At 59.4% G+C, this 18,727-nt stretch overlaps 1 protein-coding gene across 1 annotated transcript in view; it reads left to right on the top strand.

Moving 5' to 3' along the window:
• The window catches only part of LOC135877884 (kinesin-like protein KIF21B), a 61,305-nt gene extending 42,983 nt beyond the window's left edge, over positions 1-18,322 (top strand). The window contains exons 38-52 of the mRNA XM_065403412.1: positions 736-837; positions 1,204-1,369; positions 1,828-1,888; positions 2,381-2,438; positions 3,136-3,341; positions 3,896-3,964; positions 4,731-4,844; positions 6,695-6,737; positions 8,794-8,959; positions 9,458-9,638; positions 10,721-10,885; positions 11,693-11,810; positions 12,879-13,049; positions 16,700-16,899; positions 18,268-18,322. Coding sequence (XP_065259484.1) covers positions 736-837; positions 1,204-1,369; positions 1,828-1,888; positions 2,381-2,438; positions 3,136-3,341; positions 3,896-3,964; positions 4,731-4,844; positions 6,695-6,737; positions 8,794-8,959; positions 9,458-9,638; positions 10,721-10,885; positions 11,693-11,810; positions 12,879-13,049; positions 16,700-16,899; positions 18,268-18,322 — 1,875 coding nt within the window. The remainder of the gene's footprint in view (positions 1-735; positions 838-1,203; positions 1,370-1,827; positions 1,889-2,380; positions 2,439-3,135; positions 3,342-3,895; positions 3,965-4,730; positions 4,845-6,694; positions 6,738-8,793; positions 8,960-9,457; positions 9,639-10,720; positions 10,886-11,692; positions 11,811-12,878; positions 13,050-16,699; positions 16,900-18,267) is intronic.
• The last annotated feature ends 405 nt before the right edge of the window (positions 18,323-18,727 follow it).

Raw genomic sequence — 18,727 nt, 5'->3', positions numbered from 1 at the left:
ACACTGCTACTTTTAGCCCCGTAGTGCAAGCCCGAATCCTTTGGCCAGAGGCTCGCTGCTGTGGGTTTTTCTTTGCTGTGTGGACGCACCGTTAATGACATGTGGGGTCTGACCCAGGTTCAGCACAGTGTAGCTCTCTGCTCCCCTCCTAGCAGCTGGAGGTCGTAAACAAGTTTTTAGTATATGTCTACGCTTAATCTGCTACAGCTGCAAGGCTTTAGGTGTAGACGCTCCCCGTCGGAGTAGGTAATCCACCTCCCAAGGAGGTGGCTGTTTAGTTCGGTCGGCAGAGCTACACTCTCCGGGATCGGGGGGCAGGGGGCAGGATTTTCACACCCTGGAGAGACATAGCTATGCTGGTATAAGTTCCCAGTGTAAACCTGCCCTTGGTCTGCTCTGGTCACCTGGCTAGCGAGCAGCTCCTGCCATCCAGGCGGTAGAAGCTCCTCTTCTTTAGATCCGCAGGTGTGTGGTTCAGGCCCCATAGATGGCCCAATCAGGGGCCTGGTTCCAGGCACACATCCAGTGCGAGTGCTCATGCACAGTATTGGCATGCAAGTCATCTTCCCCGCCGCCTGCTCGCAGAGCACCTGTGTCCCTGCCGGCGTCAGCCAGTCAAGGAAACCCCCCCCTGTTCCGTGGCGCTGGTGTCTCTGCTGGCCCTCTGCTTTCTGCCCTTCACCGCCCTCAGCGCCGTTCTAATTCCCCTCCCTCGGGGCCTCTCCTGCACCGTAGGAGGAGCTGGACTCCACCGACACCTCCGTGGTCATCAGCTCCTGCTCCTTGGCCGAGGCACGCCTCCTGCTGGACAACTTCCTCAAGGCTTCCATCGATAAGGTCAGGCAAAGGGCCTTCCAGTGGGGGTGCAGCTCTGGGGGGCGGGTCGCAGAACATGGGATCCCAGGAGGCCCCCTGTTGGGGTGGGATCACAATTGCTGCAGGTCAGGTTTGGAGCCAGGGCTATTTGGCTGCGCCTGGGGCATCCTTTGTGCGTGGGTGAGGGAGACTGAGAGGCTGGCCTGGCCTGTGTGCTGTTGGACCCAGGGCGGGGAATGGGTTACAAGCAGCAGCTGAGTGAGGCTGGTGTGGAACTTGCATCTGTGCCCAGGGACAGGGATTGAAGCCAGGAGCTGATTCCCCATCCCACCCACTGGCCCGTCCTGTGTGCTGGACGGAAGGTAACCTCCTGCTCCCGCCAAACAGGGGCTGCAGGTGGCTCAGAAAGAAGCCCAGATTCGCCTGCTGGAAGGGCGCCTGAGACAAACGGATGTGACCGGCTCCTCCCAGAACCATGTGATCCTGGATGCCCTGCGGGAGAAAGCGGAGTCCCACCCCGAGCTGCAGGCGCTCATCCACAACGTGCAGCAAGGTGGGTGCTGGGCTCTTCCCTCCTGGGGACCCCCGTGAGTACTGGGCATTGGCTGGCAAAGCAGCCGGCAGTGGGGCCTGGGGCTGGCAGCAGCTGGGAAGGCTTGGGGTGTTTCCCTGCCCCTACAGATGGCACGTCTGCCCATTGGGACAGATGGAGCCCACCCCAGGGCTCTTGGCATTGCTCTGACCCTGTGGGCAGGAGTGATAGGCCCACTTCATCCAGACGTATCAGCCCACATGGTCACAGCCTGTCCAGCCGTGAGGATGCACTGATGGCGCTTTGGTGGCAAAGAGTTAATGATACGATAGCAGTGGTCTGGGGGGGTCCCAAGGACCTAAAGGGCCACACGCTGATTGGCGACCGCCTGCTGGCTGGCTCTGATCGGACCGGCCCAGTGCGGTGCCCTCCCACCCTCTGTCGCGTTGACGCACCCTTGTCGGCTGTTCCTTGTGCAGAGAACGGCTACGCCAGCACGGACGAGGAGATCTCGGAGTTCAGCCTGGCCTCGGAGGGGAGGTAAGCGCACCAGGGAGCATGCAGTGTCCCAGCCTCGTGCGCCCCTGAGCGGCGGGATCTATGGAGGGAGGGGGGCGCATCTCTGTGGCACTCATTGGCAAGGTAGACCCGTTAGAACTTGGCAGCTAAATTCTCCAGGTTCTGTCTGCACCGAGCATGCTCCAGCCCCTCAGAGCTCCTACGTGTGACCCGACGGTGCACAGGCTACCCACACGCGATGACTGGCCATGCTCAAACCCAGGCGTGCAGGGGCTGTACAGAACTGTCCCAGTAATCGTTCCTCTTGAGGGCCAGGGGCAAGATGGAACTGGGAGGGAAGAGGGCCCCGAAAGGGACCGGGGGATGGGCTGTACCTCGGGGAATGGGAGGAGGAACCGTAGCCGGGCTGGTGATAGGGTGTTATGGGGTGGAGGTGATGGGCAGTGGTTTCTTCCTTTAGCTTTAAGTTAAGCCTTAAAGGGGATCGGCCATTTAACCCTTTGTTTCCTACAGCTTCTCCCAGTCTTTCACCATGAAGGGCTCGGCCAGCCAGGACGACTTCAAGTTCAAGGTCAGTTCACAGCCACAGACAGGGCCATTTAACGTCCAGATGTGGGGTCTTTGGTCCATTGTACCCCCTCTCCCTTTGTGCTCACGGCTGGGCGGTGGCCCTTGGCGGGAGTCTTCTCCATGGGCGGAATGTCTTGGGTCTGGAACTGAAATAGCCCGGGGTCTGGTCTCCTGGTGACGGCCGTGCCTGGCGTGTTACTTTGGCCCTATAAATGGCTCCTTGAGTCGTAGAGCCCACTTTAAACCCCCAAATGCCACATCATTGAGCTGTACTGGGCTTCCCTGAATCCAGGCAAGGTGCCCTGGTGCTGTCTAGCCCTCCTCTGGGAGCAAATAAAACCCATGTGACACCCTGGTGCTGTGCGCCCTTCCCAGCAGCTAATTGACTGGACCAGTCCCTCCATGTGCCGAATCCTCCTGGGAGAGCTGCTCCGGAACTCTGGGCCATACACGTTTCAGCCTTGCACAGGGGGTACTTCCTGTTGCCCTCATTAATGAGCTCATGAAACGTTAATGCTGGCAACCGGGGCCCAACTGAAAGGTTTCTCTAGATCTGCCACTGCTGGGTGCTTGGCCTCAGAGGCTTCTTGGAACTGAATGGCCAAGGGGCGCCAGCGTCTCAGACTCGCTCCACGTGCTACCCTCGGGGCAGTGAACTCCTCGCCTCTCAGCTCTCCCCTCCCTGTGCCACGCCATAGGGGGAACCCAAGCTGTCAGGCCAGATGAAGGCTGTGTCGGCCGAGTGCCTGGGACCCACGCTGGACATCTCCACCAAGAACATCACCAAGTCCTTGGTGTCCCTCATGGAGATCAAGGAAGACGGGATCGGCTTTTCCATCCGGGATTCCTACTACAAGGATAAGGTCTCCCGCACCATCAGCCTGCCCACCCGCGGCAGCACCTTGTAAGCCCTGGCAAGCGTGGGCCCCACGTGCTTACAGGCCCTTGGGGGAAGAGGTGGGCTGGGCCATCGTATTCTGCCCTTGGAGCCTTGAGTCTGGACTCCTCTCGGTCGACCCAGCCTGTCCCAGCATGCAGTGGTGGGGCCAGCTTGCTCTGCCATCTTGGATTGCCAGTGTCCACAAACTGCCCGTCGGGGGGATGGGGCCTGGGGAAGGCGGGCACAAACCGGGTTCTGCTGTCGGACAGAGTTGGGCGTCCAGTCTCCACAGCCCTCTTATCGAAGGCACGGAGCTGCCTTCTCCGGCAGCAGTCTCGGTGATGAAGCCAACAGGACCTGCGCTCACAGCGCAAACCCTTAGCCGGGGCCGCTGGCCTGGCCTTGGGCCCTGCCGGGGCCTGATCCAGCCCGCTGGACCCCTGGCTCGGGAGGTGGATCTGTGCGCTGCCCCAGGGCTCTCGGCTCGCTTGCTCTGGGGTAGGCCTGTTCAGTGCTGAAGGGCCCTGGCCCCAAGGAGGGGCGATTGCTGATCTGGTCTTGCTCTGTTCCAGCCCTAGGCAGTCCCGTGGCTCGGACACCTCGCCTCTGACCCGCAGGAAATCCTATGACCGGGGGCAGCCTGCCAGGTGAGTGGGGAGAGGCTGGAGAGCACGTGGGCCTAGCTCCCCATCGGGGACCGGCCTGTGCACTCGGCTGTGCCCAGGCACGACGCTGGGTGCTGGATCCAGCTGTGCCATAGAATCCTAGAATATCAGGGTTGGAAAGGACCTCAGGAGGTCATCTAGTCCAACCCCCTGCTCAAAGCAGGACCAATCCCCAACTAAAGCATCCCAGCCAGGGCTTTGTCAAGCCGGACCTTAAAAACCCCTAAGGAAGGAGATTCCACCACCTCCCTAGGGAACCCATTCCAGTGCTTCACCGCCCTCTTAGTGAAATCGTTTTTCCTAATATCCAACCTAGACCTCCCCCATTGCAACTTGAGACTATTGCTCCTCATTCTGTCATTTGCCAAGCTCCATTCTTTTTGGAACCCCCTCCTTCAGGTAGTTGAAGGCTGCTATCAAATCCCCCCTCACTCTTCTCTTCTGCAGACTAAACAAGCCCAGTTCCCTCAGCCTCTCCTCATAAGTCATGTACCCCAGCTCCCTAATCATTTTTGTTTCCCTCCGCTGGACTCTCTCCAATATGTCCACATTCTTTCTGTAGCGGGGGGCCCAAAACTGGATGCAATACTCCAGGTGTGACTTCACCAGTGCCGAATAGAGGGGAATAATCACTTCACCATGGGCTGGCACTGCAGGCCTCCCTGTGCTGAGTGGAGGTGCGGGGCAGGGGGTAGATCCCCGGACCAGGCTTGTGATCATGGGTCTCTTTCTGAACACCCCGGCTCAGGACTTCGGACGTTGGCTTCACGCCTCCCTCATCCCCTCCCACCAGGCCACGCAATGACCGCAACGTCTTCTCCCGCCTCACCAGCAACCAGAGCCAGGGCTCCGCGCTGGACAAGTAAGAGCCTCGCGGGGCAAGGAGCGGGTAGGGGGGTGAAGCTCCAGGGAGCCCAGCCCCAAGAGCAGTGAATGGCAGACGGTGACTCCCATGGCTGTCCCCAGGTACCGTCCCCGCTCTGCCTCGGGCCCGGCAGTCCCAGCTGGAGTCAGCCCCAGGCTCCTGCCGGGCTCGTGAAGCGACCAGGGCGAAGGCAGAGAGCTGCAATACCGGTGCAGTAGAACTTCACATGGGGCAGCATCTCCCTGGGCAGGGGCCCTATGCCAGACCTGTCTATAACCCCATTGATATGGGGGGGGGGGTCTTTGGCCCCCCTCTACTGGCTAGACCTTGTCTCGGGGCTGCCCCTGAGCTGCCAAGCCTGGGCCTTTAGCTCAGGCAGAAGCAGCTGCTGTTGAGAGCCTGGGGTGGCAGATGCCCTCCCTGTAGATGATCCAGCTGGAGGCTCGTCGTTACATTGCACTGCTAGAGCCCTCAGAACAGGCCCGAAGCGGTGCCCTGGCCTTTAGCGTTGTGTGCATACACGTGGCAGTGCCTGGTCCCCCGCTGGGCCCGTGGGGATCCCCTGGGGGGCTGGGGCTGTCACAGGCCCCACTAGCGGCCCTGGGCTCTTTAGCTCCTGCTGGTAGCTCTGGAGGGCCCTGGTTCAGGCCCCAGTGTGTTGGCCAAGATGGCAGCTGTCACACTGGCTGCCAGCAGAGGAGAATTTCACCCGCAGGGACGCTGCTGGGTGGGTTTGGCTGCAGTTATAAAGCGGGTGAGGTGGGTCCAGGGGGCTGCTAGCTGAGGACACTAAGCCACCATCCCGTCCCCAGCGAAGCGTGGGGCTCATCGGCGCTGGGCTTGGCAGGGGTCCCCAGGCGGTGGGGAAGCCATTTCCCAGTCGGCCCTACCCCGGTTCTGTGGGGCACTGGCTGTGCCATTGCACCTGCCCCTTCTGGGCCCTGCTCCCTCTCCCGCTGTGCTCTGTGGGGAGATGCCGGCTGCTCACAGGTCCCGGTCCCCCTCAGGAGGTGACATGGCTGCTCTGGGTGGGGCGAGCTTTCCGCCAGGGGCCCGTAGGTGCTCCGATTGCTCCTGGTGCCAGGGGCTGTGACCCTTCGGAGGTGGGGTGGGGGTGCTCTCCAGTGGCAGCCTGTGGTTTCTACGGAGGAACGAGCCCACCTTAGGACTGCCTTTGACCGTCACGGGCCAGCCCCTGCACGGGTGCAAATTGGCCTAGCTGCCATGGGGGCAGCAGAGCGGCTTTGAATTACAGCCCCTGAGGACCTGGCCCTATGGGAGCTGGTAGCAACCACCTCCCATCTGCCTCCCTGCAGAATCCCAGTTTGGCAGCGATGTTCTAACCGGCGGGAGCCCATGGCGCTGCCTGCAACTCGGGAACAGCCCCTGGTCCCCATCCCACCTGCTAGCAGACCGCACGATAGCGCAGAGCCGGACCGTGTCAGAACGCCCCAGCCGTACCCCAAAACCAGGAGTGCGGAACCTGAGGGGCTAGGTTGGATGGCTGGTGGCAGTGATGAGACGGGGGGACCATGGGAAGATTAAATGAAGACTGGATGCAGGAATCCCCGGGCGAGGCCTCAGGCCTGCACTGTACTGGTCAGACTGGGTGATTGTAACAGTCCCTTCTGGCTGAATGACTCCAGTCCAGCCTGAAAGATCTTGTGTCCGAGCCACGTGTCCCTTCCTGCTCCTCTGCCCCTTTCCTCTCTGGTTTTCTGTGTCCGCTCCTCCCTCTCTACCCCGCTAGCTTGGATGCAATAACAACACTCCACTCTCTGACTCCGCTGCTGCCTCTCTCATCCGGGATTTTTTCTCCCGTAATCCTGCTAATTTTCCGTCCCTAGGTCTGATGACAGCGATTCCTCTGTCTCGGAGGTGCTGAGGTACATACAACTTTCTATTGATTAGAACTCTCCTGCTTCTCGCATTTCCCTCCCCCTGCCCTGCATGCTGAATCCGTGCTGGCCAAACTCTGGGCCTTGCTTCTTTGCTAAATCTATTGGGACTCTGTCCTGGTGCTGCTCTTGCTCGCTGTGTGTCCCTCTTTCCTTCTCTCTGCTTCCCCGCATGGCCCTGGCATGCCGTATCCGGCTGTGGAAGTCCCTTTCTGCCTCTGGTCTCCAGTGCCTTAAGGTCTGAGCCATCGTCTTGAAATGCAGTGCTGGGTGTTTAAGCGGATAGCGTACGGTGCTTTCACTGAATGGGGGCAGCTGCATGCTCTATTCTGCCTCGAGGGCAGGGCGGGTAGTGATGATATCTTGCGCTGTGTCTGGCCTAGCTGCAAGAGGCAGGGCAGGCCAGCTGTTGGAGCCGGTGGATGCTTGGAGGGTCCAGGCTACGATGCTTTTTTTTTTTTTTTGGTCTTCTCTCGCACCTTCAGTTCAGACATCTCAATGCACTTGACAAATGTGGCTTCAGCCTCCCAGCACCCATGGCGAGGCTGGTCAGGATTGTTATCCCTGTCTTGTGTCTCGGTTTCCCCATCTGCAAAGAGTAAACACCTGGGGTGCAGCCTCTTGGCACCGAGGATCCTGTGGCTGCTGCTGAGGCCTGTGCAGCCTCCCAGATATATTAGAGCAGCCTTGGGGTTGCTCTAACTCACTGCAACCTCCCAAAGGGCTGCTTGCCAGCTATGCCACAACCCAGAGTTCCCCTAATGGGGTGTGCTAAGGCCCTGGCTCTGCCCCCAGCATGCCTGGGTTTGCAACACAAGCCACATAGAACCAATTACGCTAGCCCAAGGCAGTGTCTGTGCCAGGACAACTCTCCTCCCCCCATTCCCTGCACATCAAAAGGGCCAGGCTGGCAGAGGAGCATCTCCCCACCGGCCTTTGGGTGCCTATTTGAGACACCGTGGGCCTGACTCTGACACCCTGAGCACCATCAGCTGGAGTAGTGGGTGCTCAGCGCCCCTCAAAAAATCCATTCCAACCATGCCACAAATGTGCCGTGTGACCCTGGGCTAGCCCTTTCCCCTCCCGTTGCCTCAGTGTCCCCACCTGTAATCCAACCCTGCTGGGAGGAGGGGAGGTGCTTAGAGATCCTGGCTGGGATGCTGCTTTGGGGCTATCAACCCTCTCCATGATGGGTTCTTCCACCTGGGCTCTTTCCTCAGGGGTGTCGATTCTCATGTGCTCAGCGCTCTAGAACCTCCCTCTGAACTCTGCTCACAGCCCCATTGGCTGTTGCTGGGGCAAAGCCTAGAACTGGTTTGAGACAGGATTGTCTCCTGGCCAGGGAGCCAGGATTCCTGGGTTCTCTCCCTGTTCTCGGGGGATTGAGAACTCCTGGGCTCCGTTCCCAGCTCTGCCATTGATCCGCCACGTGACCTGTTAAAAATCCCTTCCCCATCTGCCAAAGCAGGGTGAAGCTCATTGCAAAACCGGAGTGGGTCAGATGAAGAGAGGGCGCTTCCCCCCCCCCCCCCCCCCGCTGGCCACGGGGTGGTGCCCTTATGCCCCACATAGCACGGCTGGAGCAGGGCCCCAGTTTGTTCAAGCCCGGAGGTTCTGGGGGTTGGGTCCGGAGCCAGCCTGTCCCTGCTAGTCTCTGACTCCACAGGGGATGGGGCAGCGTGTGCCATGCAGCAGCCTGGACTCTGTTGGCTTTGGGATCTTGCCTGGATGGGGCACAGGGGCCACCCACAGCTCTCACGGGGGGAGGGGGTAGCTCATCTGTGCCAGCAGTGAGATGGCCAGGGGGTGAAGCCCGTTTCCTTTCCAAGCCCCTGCCCCAAGCCAAGGCAGGGTCTGCACGAGTCCCTGAGCCCTTAGCACCAACGGGGTGTGACCTGCCCCCGGGGGGCCTGTCTGGGGAGCAGGCTGCCCAGCAGCTTCTGTCTGTGGTTTGCTTTGCTCCGGAGCCCCACTAGCAGGCCCTGGCAGCCTCGTGGGGCGGGATCTGGCTTCGTCCTGGGTCACCCAGCCAGCGCCCCCCTGCTGACGCCCTTGCTCTCTCTCTCTCCCACGGAAGGGGCCTCATTAACCCCGTGGGCGGAGCCAGGAGCACCCGGACGGCCCCGCTGCAGTGCATCTCCGTGGCGGAAGGACACTCCAAGCCCGTTCTCTGTGTGGACGCCACCGACGAGCTGCTCTTTTCCGGATCCAAAGGTGCGCGTCTCGGGGGTGGGCCGGCTGCTGAGCTCTGGGTGTGATCACTGGGGAGTGAGCCTGTTACCCAGGGGAGGGGCTGAGCCACCCCAAAGTGCGGGGGCAGGACAGGAGCCTCTTGCTCGGATGGCACCGGCCTGCCTGAAAGCCACAACGGGCCGGTGCAGTTCTGGGTCCCCCCAGCAGAGGGCAGCAATGCTGCACGAGTCCTTATGCTGAACAGCTGTGTGGTGACATCCCTGAAGCGAGTTGTTGGGGCCTCTACACGGTTCCTAGTGGCTGGATGTTCACCTCGCACCTGGCACTAATAGACCCTCCCCCCGTTGGCAGGTCTGGCGGAGGTGCCAGGGGCTGGATGGGCCACAGGGACTGAGCTCCCCTGGGGCACTCGTGGGAGCAGGGGGTGGCGGGGGGGGAGGGAGGGAGGAAGCCATGGGGATCCTTTGCTGAGGACAGGAAGGGTCCCGCAATGTCATGTGCTCCTGCCTCCTCCCGCAGACCGGAGCTGCAAAATGTGGAACCTGGTGACGGGCCAGGAAATCGCCTCGCTAAAGGGCCACCCCAATAATGTGGTGTCCATCAAGTACTGCAGCCACTCAGGGTTGGTCTTCACTGTCTCCACCTCCTACATCAAGGTGTGGGATATCCGGGACTCGGCCAAGTGCGTCCGCACCCTCACGTAAGTACCTGACGCACCGAGGCTGCCCTGTGGGCCTGGCCAAGCTCGACGCGCTACCCTGCCAGCGTTCTGCACCCAGGGCAGCATTGCAAAGGCCAGGCAGCCGGGCTGCTCTGCAGGGCTGAGTCTAGGAATGCTGCAATGCTGGTCGCTCTAGCCTGGCCTGGCTCGTGGAGGCTCCGTGGCTTGGTGCTCTGCTCTCAGGGCAGTTGCTCCTCTCGTCTGTTTCGGGGGGCACCGTGCACCCTACAGTTGCTTTGATCAGGGATGGGTAATGACCCATCTGCAGCTGCCAGCACCGTTTCCAGACCCCAGCGTATCAGCCCCTCTCTCTGGTGCCCAGCCACAGACTGAGACTTCTCTTCTAGGCCTCCCCAATCTGACTGGCGGGAACAGGAGCGGCGCCAGGGTTTTTGGCGCCCTAGGCGGGGGTCCTTCCGTGCTCCCGGTCGTCGTCGGCAATTCAGCGGCGGGGGGGTCCTTCCATGCTCCCGGTCTTCGGGGCACTTCGGCGGCGGGTCCTGGAGCAAGTGAAGGACCCGCTGCAGAATTGCCGCTGAACACCCGGAGCGCGGAAGGACCCCCCGCCGCCGAATTGCCGCCCCCCCCCCCCCCCCCCAAATCCTGGTGCCCTAGGCGACCGCCTAGGTCGCCTAAAAGGAAGCGCCGGCCCTGGGCGGGAATATGCCTGGGCTGCCTGTCAACATCAACTCCAGGCCAGGGGTGGGGTTTGTGTCGCTCCGCCCTGGGCGTGGAGCTGGCACGCCTGCTGGTACGGGTCTGGCTGGCTGCGCGGCAAGGCACCTCCCTTGGGTGCCGAAAGCTGCTGCCTGGGTCACCCTTGCTGTGCCATTGCTCCTGGCTTGAGGGGACGTGGGGGTCTCATCCTGGCACCACTGGCACTGCATGTGGCCAGGAAGTGGCGTTGCTTCACCCTATAGATGGCTGGGGACAGACGCTCTCCAGCCTTCTAATCAGTCCACAACAGGCTAGATCTTCCATTCCACACTGTGTAAATTGCCCCCTCCCTCCCGCGAGGGTCTCTGCCTTGAGGCTCACCTGTTTCTGTCTCTTTGGCTTAGCTCTTCAGGTCAGGTGATCTCTGGGGACGCCTGTGCCGGGACCACCACCCGCACCATCGCTAGCGTGCAGGGCGAGCACCAGATCAACCAGATCGCACTCAACCCCGCCGGCACCATGCTCTACGCTGCCGCCGGGAACTCTGTCCGCATCTGGGAGCTCAACAGGTCCGGGCGGGGCTAACTTGGGCCCCCAGGCAAGGGCAGCTCTTGTGGGGAGGCAGACGGGTGCTGCGTAGGCAGAGGGAGCAGTCGTTCTGGGCTGGGCGGGGGCCCGCTCCCTCCCGGCTGGAAGCTGTGTTATTGAGGCAGGGGCGGATTTGGACTGGCACCGGGGGAAGCTGCACTGGCACAAACCCCAGCGTGGAGCAGCTTAGCCTGTTTGCTCCTGGGCTTTGCACTACATCAGCCCCAGCAGCTGCTGATCACGCCCAAGGGTGGCTGAAAGCAGGACCCAGTGCTCCTCTCCCAGCTGCAGCCCTTAGGGCAGGGGTGGGGAACCTTTTCTCTGTCACTGGCCATTGACCCACAGAAAAAATCAATCACGGGCCACTTGCCTGCCAGGGGGGCGCGGAGGCTTGGGGCTTCCCCTGCAGCGGGTGGTGGGAGAGGGCGCCACGGGTCAGATGAAATTAACCAACGGGCTGGATCCAGCCTGCGGGCCGTAGCTTTCCCCGCCCCTGCCTTAGGAGATCGGTGGACAAGACGGTCACCCCCTGACACCGCATCTGAGCCCAGCTCCCTGCCCCTAGCCCAAGGCCACAATCACGGCCCATGGTGCTGAGGGATGTGGTATCCCTGAGATTGCTCCGTGCTCTGCGCCCCGGAGCCCGAGGTCCCCGCTTCTGCTTGGGATGGTGGAGAGGGGCCTGGGGCTGGGAGGGTCCCTGCTGGGAGCCTTGGAGACTGGGCCAGCGAAGAGCGCCTCCTGCTGAGCGCACCCCACACCCTGAGGCCCCGGGCTCCTGCTTGTAGGTTGCAGCCTATCGGGAAGCTGACCGGCCACATCGGGCCTGTGATGTGTCTCACTGTGAACCAGACCGTGAGCAACCCTGACCTGGTCGTCACCGGCTCCAAGGATCACTACGTCAAGGTACCCTGGGACCCTCCCTCCCTCCCTCCCGCTCACAGGCAGCACAAGGGGCCTTTGAGCCCAGGAACTGCTGCTTGTGCCAGCCCTCCCCACCCCCATGCATAGCCGCTCTCCTGTAGGTGCCAGCTACAGGGGCTCGCTGTCCACCAAAGGCCTGGCGAGGAGGGGACGCGCTGGGTGGGGTTGTCCAGAGCGCCCAGCGTCGGCCTAACTCTGCTCCCATGGGGGGCGGGAAGGAGCCGTTCTGTTGATCGCAGCGGGCGCAGAGGGAGGCCAGTACTGAGCACATTTGCAAATGCCACCAGGGTCTGAGAAATGCCATGAGCCCCCCAGCGCTCGTGGCCTGAAGGACCTGGTGGCTTTGCAGCTGGCCAGCGTTCCTGTCCCCACACCTGCCAGGTGTGTCTGTGGGTCACGGGGAGCAGGGTCTGTGCACTGCCCCTAAGAGCGTCCTGGAACCCAGATCCGGGAAATGATGGAGGAGCTGCCATGTCTCAAAGTGCTGGGCAGCTCGGCAGCCGTGGAGACCAGAATTCCAGGTGCCCGGCCCAGGCCTCCCCTCCGCACCCCCCGCTTCCTCCTGACGCCTCCTGCGTGGAAGGTGGAACCCACCTCCTCCTGCCCTCCGTGGCCTCTGCTGAACCTGCTGCCAAGGAGGCTATTTTGTCTTTGCAACGTGGCCCCCTGCCAGCCGGACGCTGAGCTGTGCCCGCACGTTGGCCACCAAACCATTGGAGGAGGCGGAGATTTCCAGTCCCAGCTGAGCCGGGCGAGGTTCGAACCCGCGACCTGTATCTCAGCCCTAGTGCTGAGCCATTGTGTCCCCACATGGCCTCTGCCCAAGGATCCCAGCGTGGCGTAAGCAGGCAGAACCCTGCCGCTGCCAATCCATCCCTGTCTCATTTCACTGGGCCGTGGCTCAGCATCCCAGTGGTAGCTGTGTGGTCGGACGCTCTCGCCATCCCCGCCTTGCTGAAAGGGCTGTTGCTGGCCTAATGACCTGAGAGCGACTGGTCTCCTTTGCCACCGGGGTTCACAGCAGCTGCCCTCCGGGCTGTTGCCTTGCAGATGTTTGAGATTGCGGACAGCGTGGTGGGGAACGTCGGCCCCACCCATAACTTCGAGCCCCCACACTACGATGGCATCGAGTGTCTGGCCATCCAGGGCGACGTGCTCTTCAGCGGCTCCAGGGACAACGGGATCAAGAAGTGGGACCTGGAGCAGCAGGAGCTCCTCCAGGTACGGAGGGGGACGAGCAGGAAGGCCCTGCTGCTGGGCGGGGGGCAGAGAGATGGGCTAGACCCGCAGCGTGCCGTTTCAAGGGCCAGTGCCAGGGTCTGGAGCGAGGACTTAGAACCTGCTGGAGAGTCACTGTCCAGTCTGGAGCGTGCTCCCGCCGTCCTGGGGGCAGAGGATCAGAGGGCAGACACAGGGACCCCATCCCTACGTTGCACATGGGGCCTCCAGGCAATGGAAGAGCCCCGGGGGTTGCAAACGACAGTGGCTGGCAGGGTGGGTCCCGAAGGCAGTTTACAGCCGTGGGCAATGCACGGTAGCCAGTTCTATAGGGCTGGGCCCCACCTGCTGCGGTTAAAGGGCTCAGTGGCCTATGGGGAAGGGGGACAGGTTGGTCTGGGGGTAGATAGCGCTCGGCGTTGTCCCTATTTCTGACCCCGGTGAGTGTGGCTGTCTGGTCTCCGGGCCCCATAGGCCGCAGTGCCTGGCTCTCCAGGTCAGTGGTGGCGCGCAGCAGTGCGGGGACGGCCTCCGGTGGGTCTGGGATAGAGCAGCAGCTGAAGGGGGCGTGCAGGCCGGTGCTGGGAGGCAGGAGGTCTGGCTCTGCCATGAGACTTGGCTAACATTTCAGAGACCTCCATTGATTTTTTTTTATTTTTATTTTTTGGTGGGGGGGCGGGGAGGCTCTGTTTTGGAGAACCTACTGTGTGCCCGCCCAGGGCCGGGTTGTTCAGAGGAGCTGGGCACTGTGGGAGTCGAGGGGAGCAGTGGGGGCTCCACCCCTCTGAAAATGGGGTGGTCGGGGTGTCCCCCAAAATGGAGCTGCCCAGAGCTAGTCACCATTTGTGGCTGTGTGACCCTCCCCCACAGTCTCTCCCCTATGAAATGAGGCTAATGCTCATTTTTCTTCCCACTGGAGCGCTGAGGATTGATGGCAGACAAATAATTAGAGAGATGGGGGTGGGGGGGAATCTCTTTTATTGGACCAGCTCCTGTGCGTGGAAGGGACAAGCTTTCAAGCCCCACCCTGGAAGAAGAGCTGAGTTTGCAGACTTGTCCCTCCCCCCCCCCCCCCACACACACAGAAATTGGTCCAATCAAAGAGATTCTCTCCCCCATCTTGTGTGTCTCGTATCCGGGTTGCCAGCACAGCTTGGATTGATCGGAGCTTGGAGATCCCCTGGCCAATCCCAATGAGCCATTGTCTCATAAAAGAAGCAGTGAGAGATAAAAAGACTTCCTTTAAAAAGTGGAAGTCAAATCCTAGTGAGGCAAATAGAAAGGAGCACAAACACTGCCAACTTAAGTGCAAGAGTGTAATAAGAAAAGCCAAAGAGGAGTTTGAAGAACGGCTAGCCAAAAACTCCAAAGGTAATAACAAAATGTTTTTTAAGTACATCAGAAGCAGGAAGCCTGCTAAACAACCAGTGGGGCCCCTTGACGATGAAAATACAAAAGGAGCGCTTAAAGATGATAAAGTCATTGCGGAGAAACTAAATGGATTCTTTGCTTCAGTCTTCACGGCTGAGGATGTTAGGGAGATTCCCAAACCTGAGCTGGCTTTTGTAGGTGACAAATCTGAGGAACTGTCACAGATTGAAGTATCACTAGAGGAGGTTTTGGAATGAATTGATAAACTCAACATTAACAAGTCACCGGGACCAGATGGCATTCACCCAAGAGTTCTGAAAGAACTCAAATGTGAAGTTGCGGAACTATTAACTAAGGTTTGTAACCTGTCCTTTAAATCGGCTTCGGTACCCAATGACTGGAAGTTAGCTAATGTAACGCCAATATTTAAAAAGGGCTCTAGGGGTGATCCCGGCAATTACAGACCGGTAAGTCTAACGTCGGTACCGGGCAAATTAGTTGAAACAATAGTAAAGAACAAAATTGTCAGACACATAGAAAAACATAAACTCTTGAGCAATAGTCAACATGGTTTCTGTAAAAGGAAATCGTGTCTTACTAATCTATTAGAGTTCTTTGAAGGGGTCAACAAACATGTGGACAAGGGGGATCCGGTGGACATAGTGTACTTAGATTTCCAGAAAGCCTTTGACAAGGTCCCTCACCAAAGGCTCTTACGTAAATTAAGCTGTCATGGGATAAAAGGGAAGGTCCTTTCATGGATTGAGAACTGGTTAAAGGACAGGGAACAAAGGGTAGGAATTAATGGTAAATTCTCAGAATGGAGAGGGGTAACTAGTGGTGTTCCCCAAGGGTCAGTCCTAGGACCAATCCTATTCAATTTATTCATAAATGATCTGGAGAAAGGGGTAAACAGTGAGGTGGCAAAGTTTGCAGATGATACTAAACTACTCAAGATAGTTAAGACCAAAGCAGATTGTGAAGAACTTCAAAAAGATCTCACAAAACTAAGTGATTGGGCAGCAAAATGGCAAATGAAATTTAATGTGGATAAATGTAAAGTAATGCACATTGGAAAAAATAACCCCAACTATACATACAACATGATGGGGGCTAATTTAGCTACAACGAGTCAGGAAAAAGATCTTGGCGTCATCATGGATAGTTCTCTAAAGATGTCCACGCAGTGTGCAGAGGCGGTCAAAAAAGCAAACAGGATGTTAGGAATCATTAAAAAGGGGATAGAGAATAAGACTGAGAATATATTATTGCCCTTGTATAAATCCATGGTACGCCCACATCTCGAATACTGTGTACAGATGTGGTCTCCTCACCTCAAAAAAGATATTCTAGCACTAGAAAAGGTTCAGAAAAGAGCAACTAAAATGATTAAGGGTTTAGAGAGGGTCCCATATGAGGAAAGATTAAAGAGGCTAGGACTTTTCAGTTTGGAAAAGAGAAGACTAAGGGGGGACATGATAGAGGTATATAAAATCATGAGTGATGTTGAGAAAGTGGATAAGGAAAAGTTATTTACTTATTCCCATAATACAAGAACTAGGGGTCACCAAATGAAATTAATAGGCAGCAGGTTTAAAACAAATAAAAGGAAGTTCTTCTTCACGCAGCGCACAGTCAACTTGTGGAACTCCTTACCTGAGGAGGTTGTGAAGGCTAGGACTATAACAATGTTTAAAAGGGGACTGGATAAATTCATGGTGGCTAAGTCCATAAATGGCTATTAGCCAGGATGGGTAAGAATGGTGTCCCTAGCCTCTGTTCGTCAGAGGATGGAGATGGATGGCAGAAGAGAGATCACTTGATCATTGCCTGTTAGGTTCACTCCCTCTGGGGCACCTGGCATTGGCCACTGTCGGTAGACAGATACTGGGCTAGATGGACCTTTGGTCTGACCCAGGACGGCCTTTCTTATGTTCTTATGTCCTGGGGCGGAGCCCTCTTCTCTCCTGCTGAGCTGCTTCTGTAGCTCACCAGAGTCCGGTTGTCTTGAATTCAAATCCTCGGCTGCTGCTTGATGAGAAATCGAGCGGAGCTTAAAAATTCCAGCTCTCAGCCACGGTACAGATGTGGGGGGTTTGCATCAGCCCATTACAGAGCCAGCAGCCAGCTGCAAACCCAGCATCTGGCTCTGGCTGCTGGCCTGACCCTGCCCTGGAGCTCAGGGGGCGGTTTGAGTCTTGATGGCCCCGGCTGGCAGTGTGGATCGTGTTCTGTTGGCCCCAGGGCCCTCACTGGCTCTGCCCTGTCTCTGTGCCTGCCAGCAAATCCCCAACGCGCACAAGGACTGGGTCTGCGCCCTGGCCTTCGTCCCCGGCCGCCCCATGCTGCTGAGCGCCTGCCGCGGGGGCGTGGTGAAGGTCTGGAACGTGGAGAACTTCACACCTGTTGGGGAGATCAAGGGCCACGACAGCCCCATCAATGCCATCTGCACCAATTCCAAGCACATATTCACTGCTTCCAGGTGAGGGCGGTGGGCAGGGCTAGGCCCCTGCGGCGGGGGGCAGGGAGGTCTGACCCCCAACTCACCCCGGTGCAGCAGAGCCTCAGGAGCTCTCCAAATCCACTGTTGCTCCCCCCATGTGGCAGGGCCTGGAATGGCACTGGGAGCGATGGATGGGAACAGCGCCGGAGCCGGGCTGCAGGCGGTTTGGTGTGGGGCAGCAGTCGGCTGCAGGGCCCCCAACCCCTCCCCATCTAGCCTCTCGTCTCCTCCATCTCTCAGCCGTTGTTAGGTCGCCCCACAGTGAGGCTCTTCTGCCCCATCCAGTTATGCCAAGCGCTGGTCCTGCCCCGCCATGCTTTTGGGATGCTCTTGCCAGCTCCTTCGATGTGCCGGGACTAGCCAGACATGGTGCTGCTGGCCCTGCCACCCTCAGTGCAGAGAACGGGCTTCCTGCCAGCCGGGCACCAGCTCCTCCTCGAGGGCACCTTGTGCATCTCCAATGAGAGCACCACCGCCCCCTCCTTCCGCTCCCCGGCCCCTGTGCACAGCCCTGGCCCCCAGAGAGGGTCCCCGGGCTCACAATGTCTCTGGCACGGTCTCTGATCTCCTCTTTTCCGACCATGTCCCTTTTCTCCTTTCCTTTCTCTTCCTCTCTTCCCCCCTCTGTTTCTCTCTGTGCCGCAGTGACTGCCGGGTAAAGCTATGGACTTACGTGCCTGGGCTCACCCCCTGCCTTCCTCGCCGCGTCCTTGCCATAAAGGGGCGTGCCACTAGCCTGCCTTGACCCTCCTCCTGCTCCCTCTGGCTCTCACCCCCTCTCTGGCTCTCTCTCTCCTTTTTTCTCTCTCTGTCTCTTCTCTCTCCGCTCTGGTCTCAGCTGCTTCTTAACGGTATGAGATTCTTTTGGATTTCCCCCCCATGTAGAGCTCTTTGCAAGAGGAGACTGCCTCTTGCCCCCCCCCCCCCAGGTGATTGGATCCAGCGGCCAGCTCGGTGCTGCATGGGGTTTGCCCATCTGACTACTGCTCCTCCTGGGCCACTGCTGGGGGGATCCCTGCCCCATCCCCACCCCCCACTGCGTCACTGGCCACTGCCAGTGAGGTGCCACTGGCTGAGCCTGCGCTCTGGCAGAGTGCCCCGTTACTGGCGCTCTGGGGGATTATCCCGCTGGCGGGCAGCTGGGCGCATCTGCTCCCTCCTTGCGCTGGTGCCCGCCCGCCTGGGGCACAGCGGCCTTGCTCTCCTGGGCTGCAGCGTGATGCATTTGGGGGTGGGGGAGTTGGGGGCAGGGCGTGGCCCGTAGCTGATTGTACTCGCTGTGCTGCCTCTCCCAGCTGGGGCGGGGGCAGCCCCCGGCCTCACTTCCTCTCTCTCTTCCTTCCCCAGCGACCTGACAGTGAAGCTCTGGAGCAGGAGAAGATTGCTGAACGGCCCAACCTAGGCACTGGAAAGGCCGGAACCAGGGCGACTGTCAGGCTCCCTGGCGGGCCCAGGCCCCAGCCCCTCTCCCTGGCTGTGAAGAGCTGGGAGCGGCCTGGCCTGTGTGTGCTCCAGTTTCCAGGACTCTGGGGTGACGGTGTCTCAGCTGGGGCTTTGTGAACTGCCAGCTCCCACGGCTAGGGGGCGTCGTTCCCGTCCAGCCCCACGCTGGGTTTCCATGATGCATAGGGCTTTCTGCTGACCAGGGCAGTGCTTTGGGACATGGTCTTGCCAGCCACAGGGAGGACCCCAAGCTGAGAGACTCAACGGGATCATTCCAGTCTGTCCCGCAGCCCGTTCAGCAGCCCCAGAGCCTGGATGTGCGAGAGGGATCCTGCCACCTGCATCCTGCTGCTGGCCTCTGCAC

This window comes from Emys orbicularis, chromosome 4, assembly GCF_028017835.1.
Source record: "Emys orbicularis isolate rEmyOrb1 chromosome 4, rEmyOrb1.hap1, whole genome shotgun sequence".
In the NCBI taxonomy this organism is placed as follows: domain Eukaryota; kingdom Metazoa; phylum Chordata; order Testudines; family Emydidae; genus Emys; species Emys orbicularis.
This window is presented reverse-complemented; position numbering and strand designations above follow the sequence as displayed.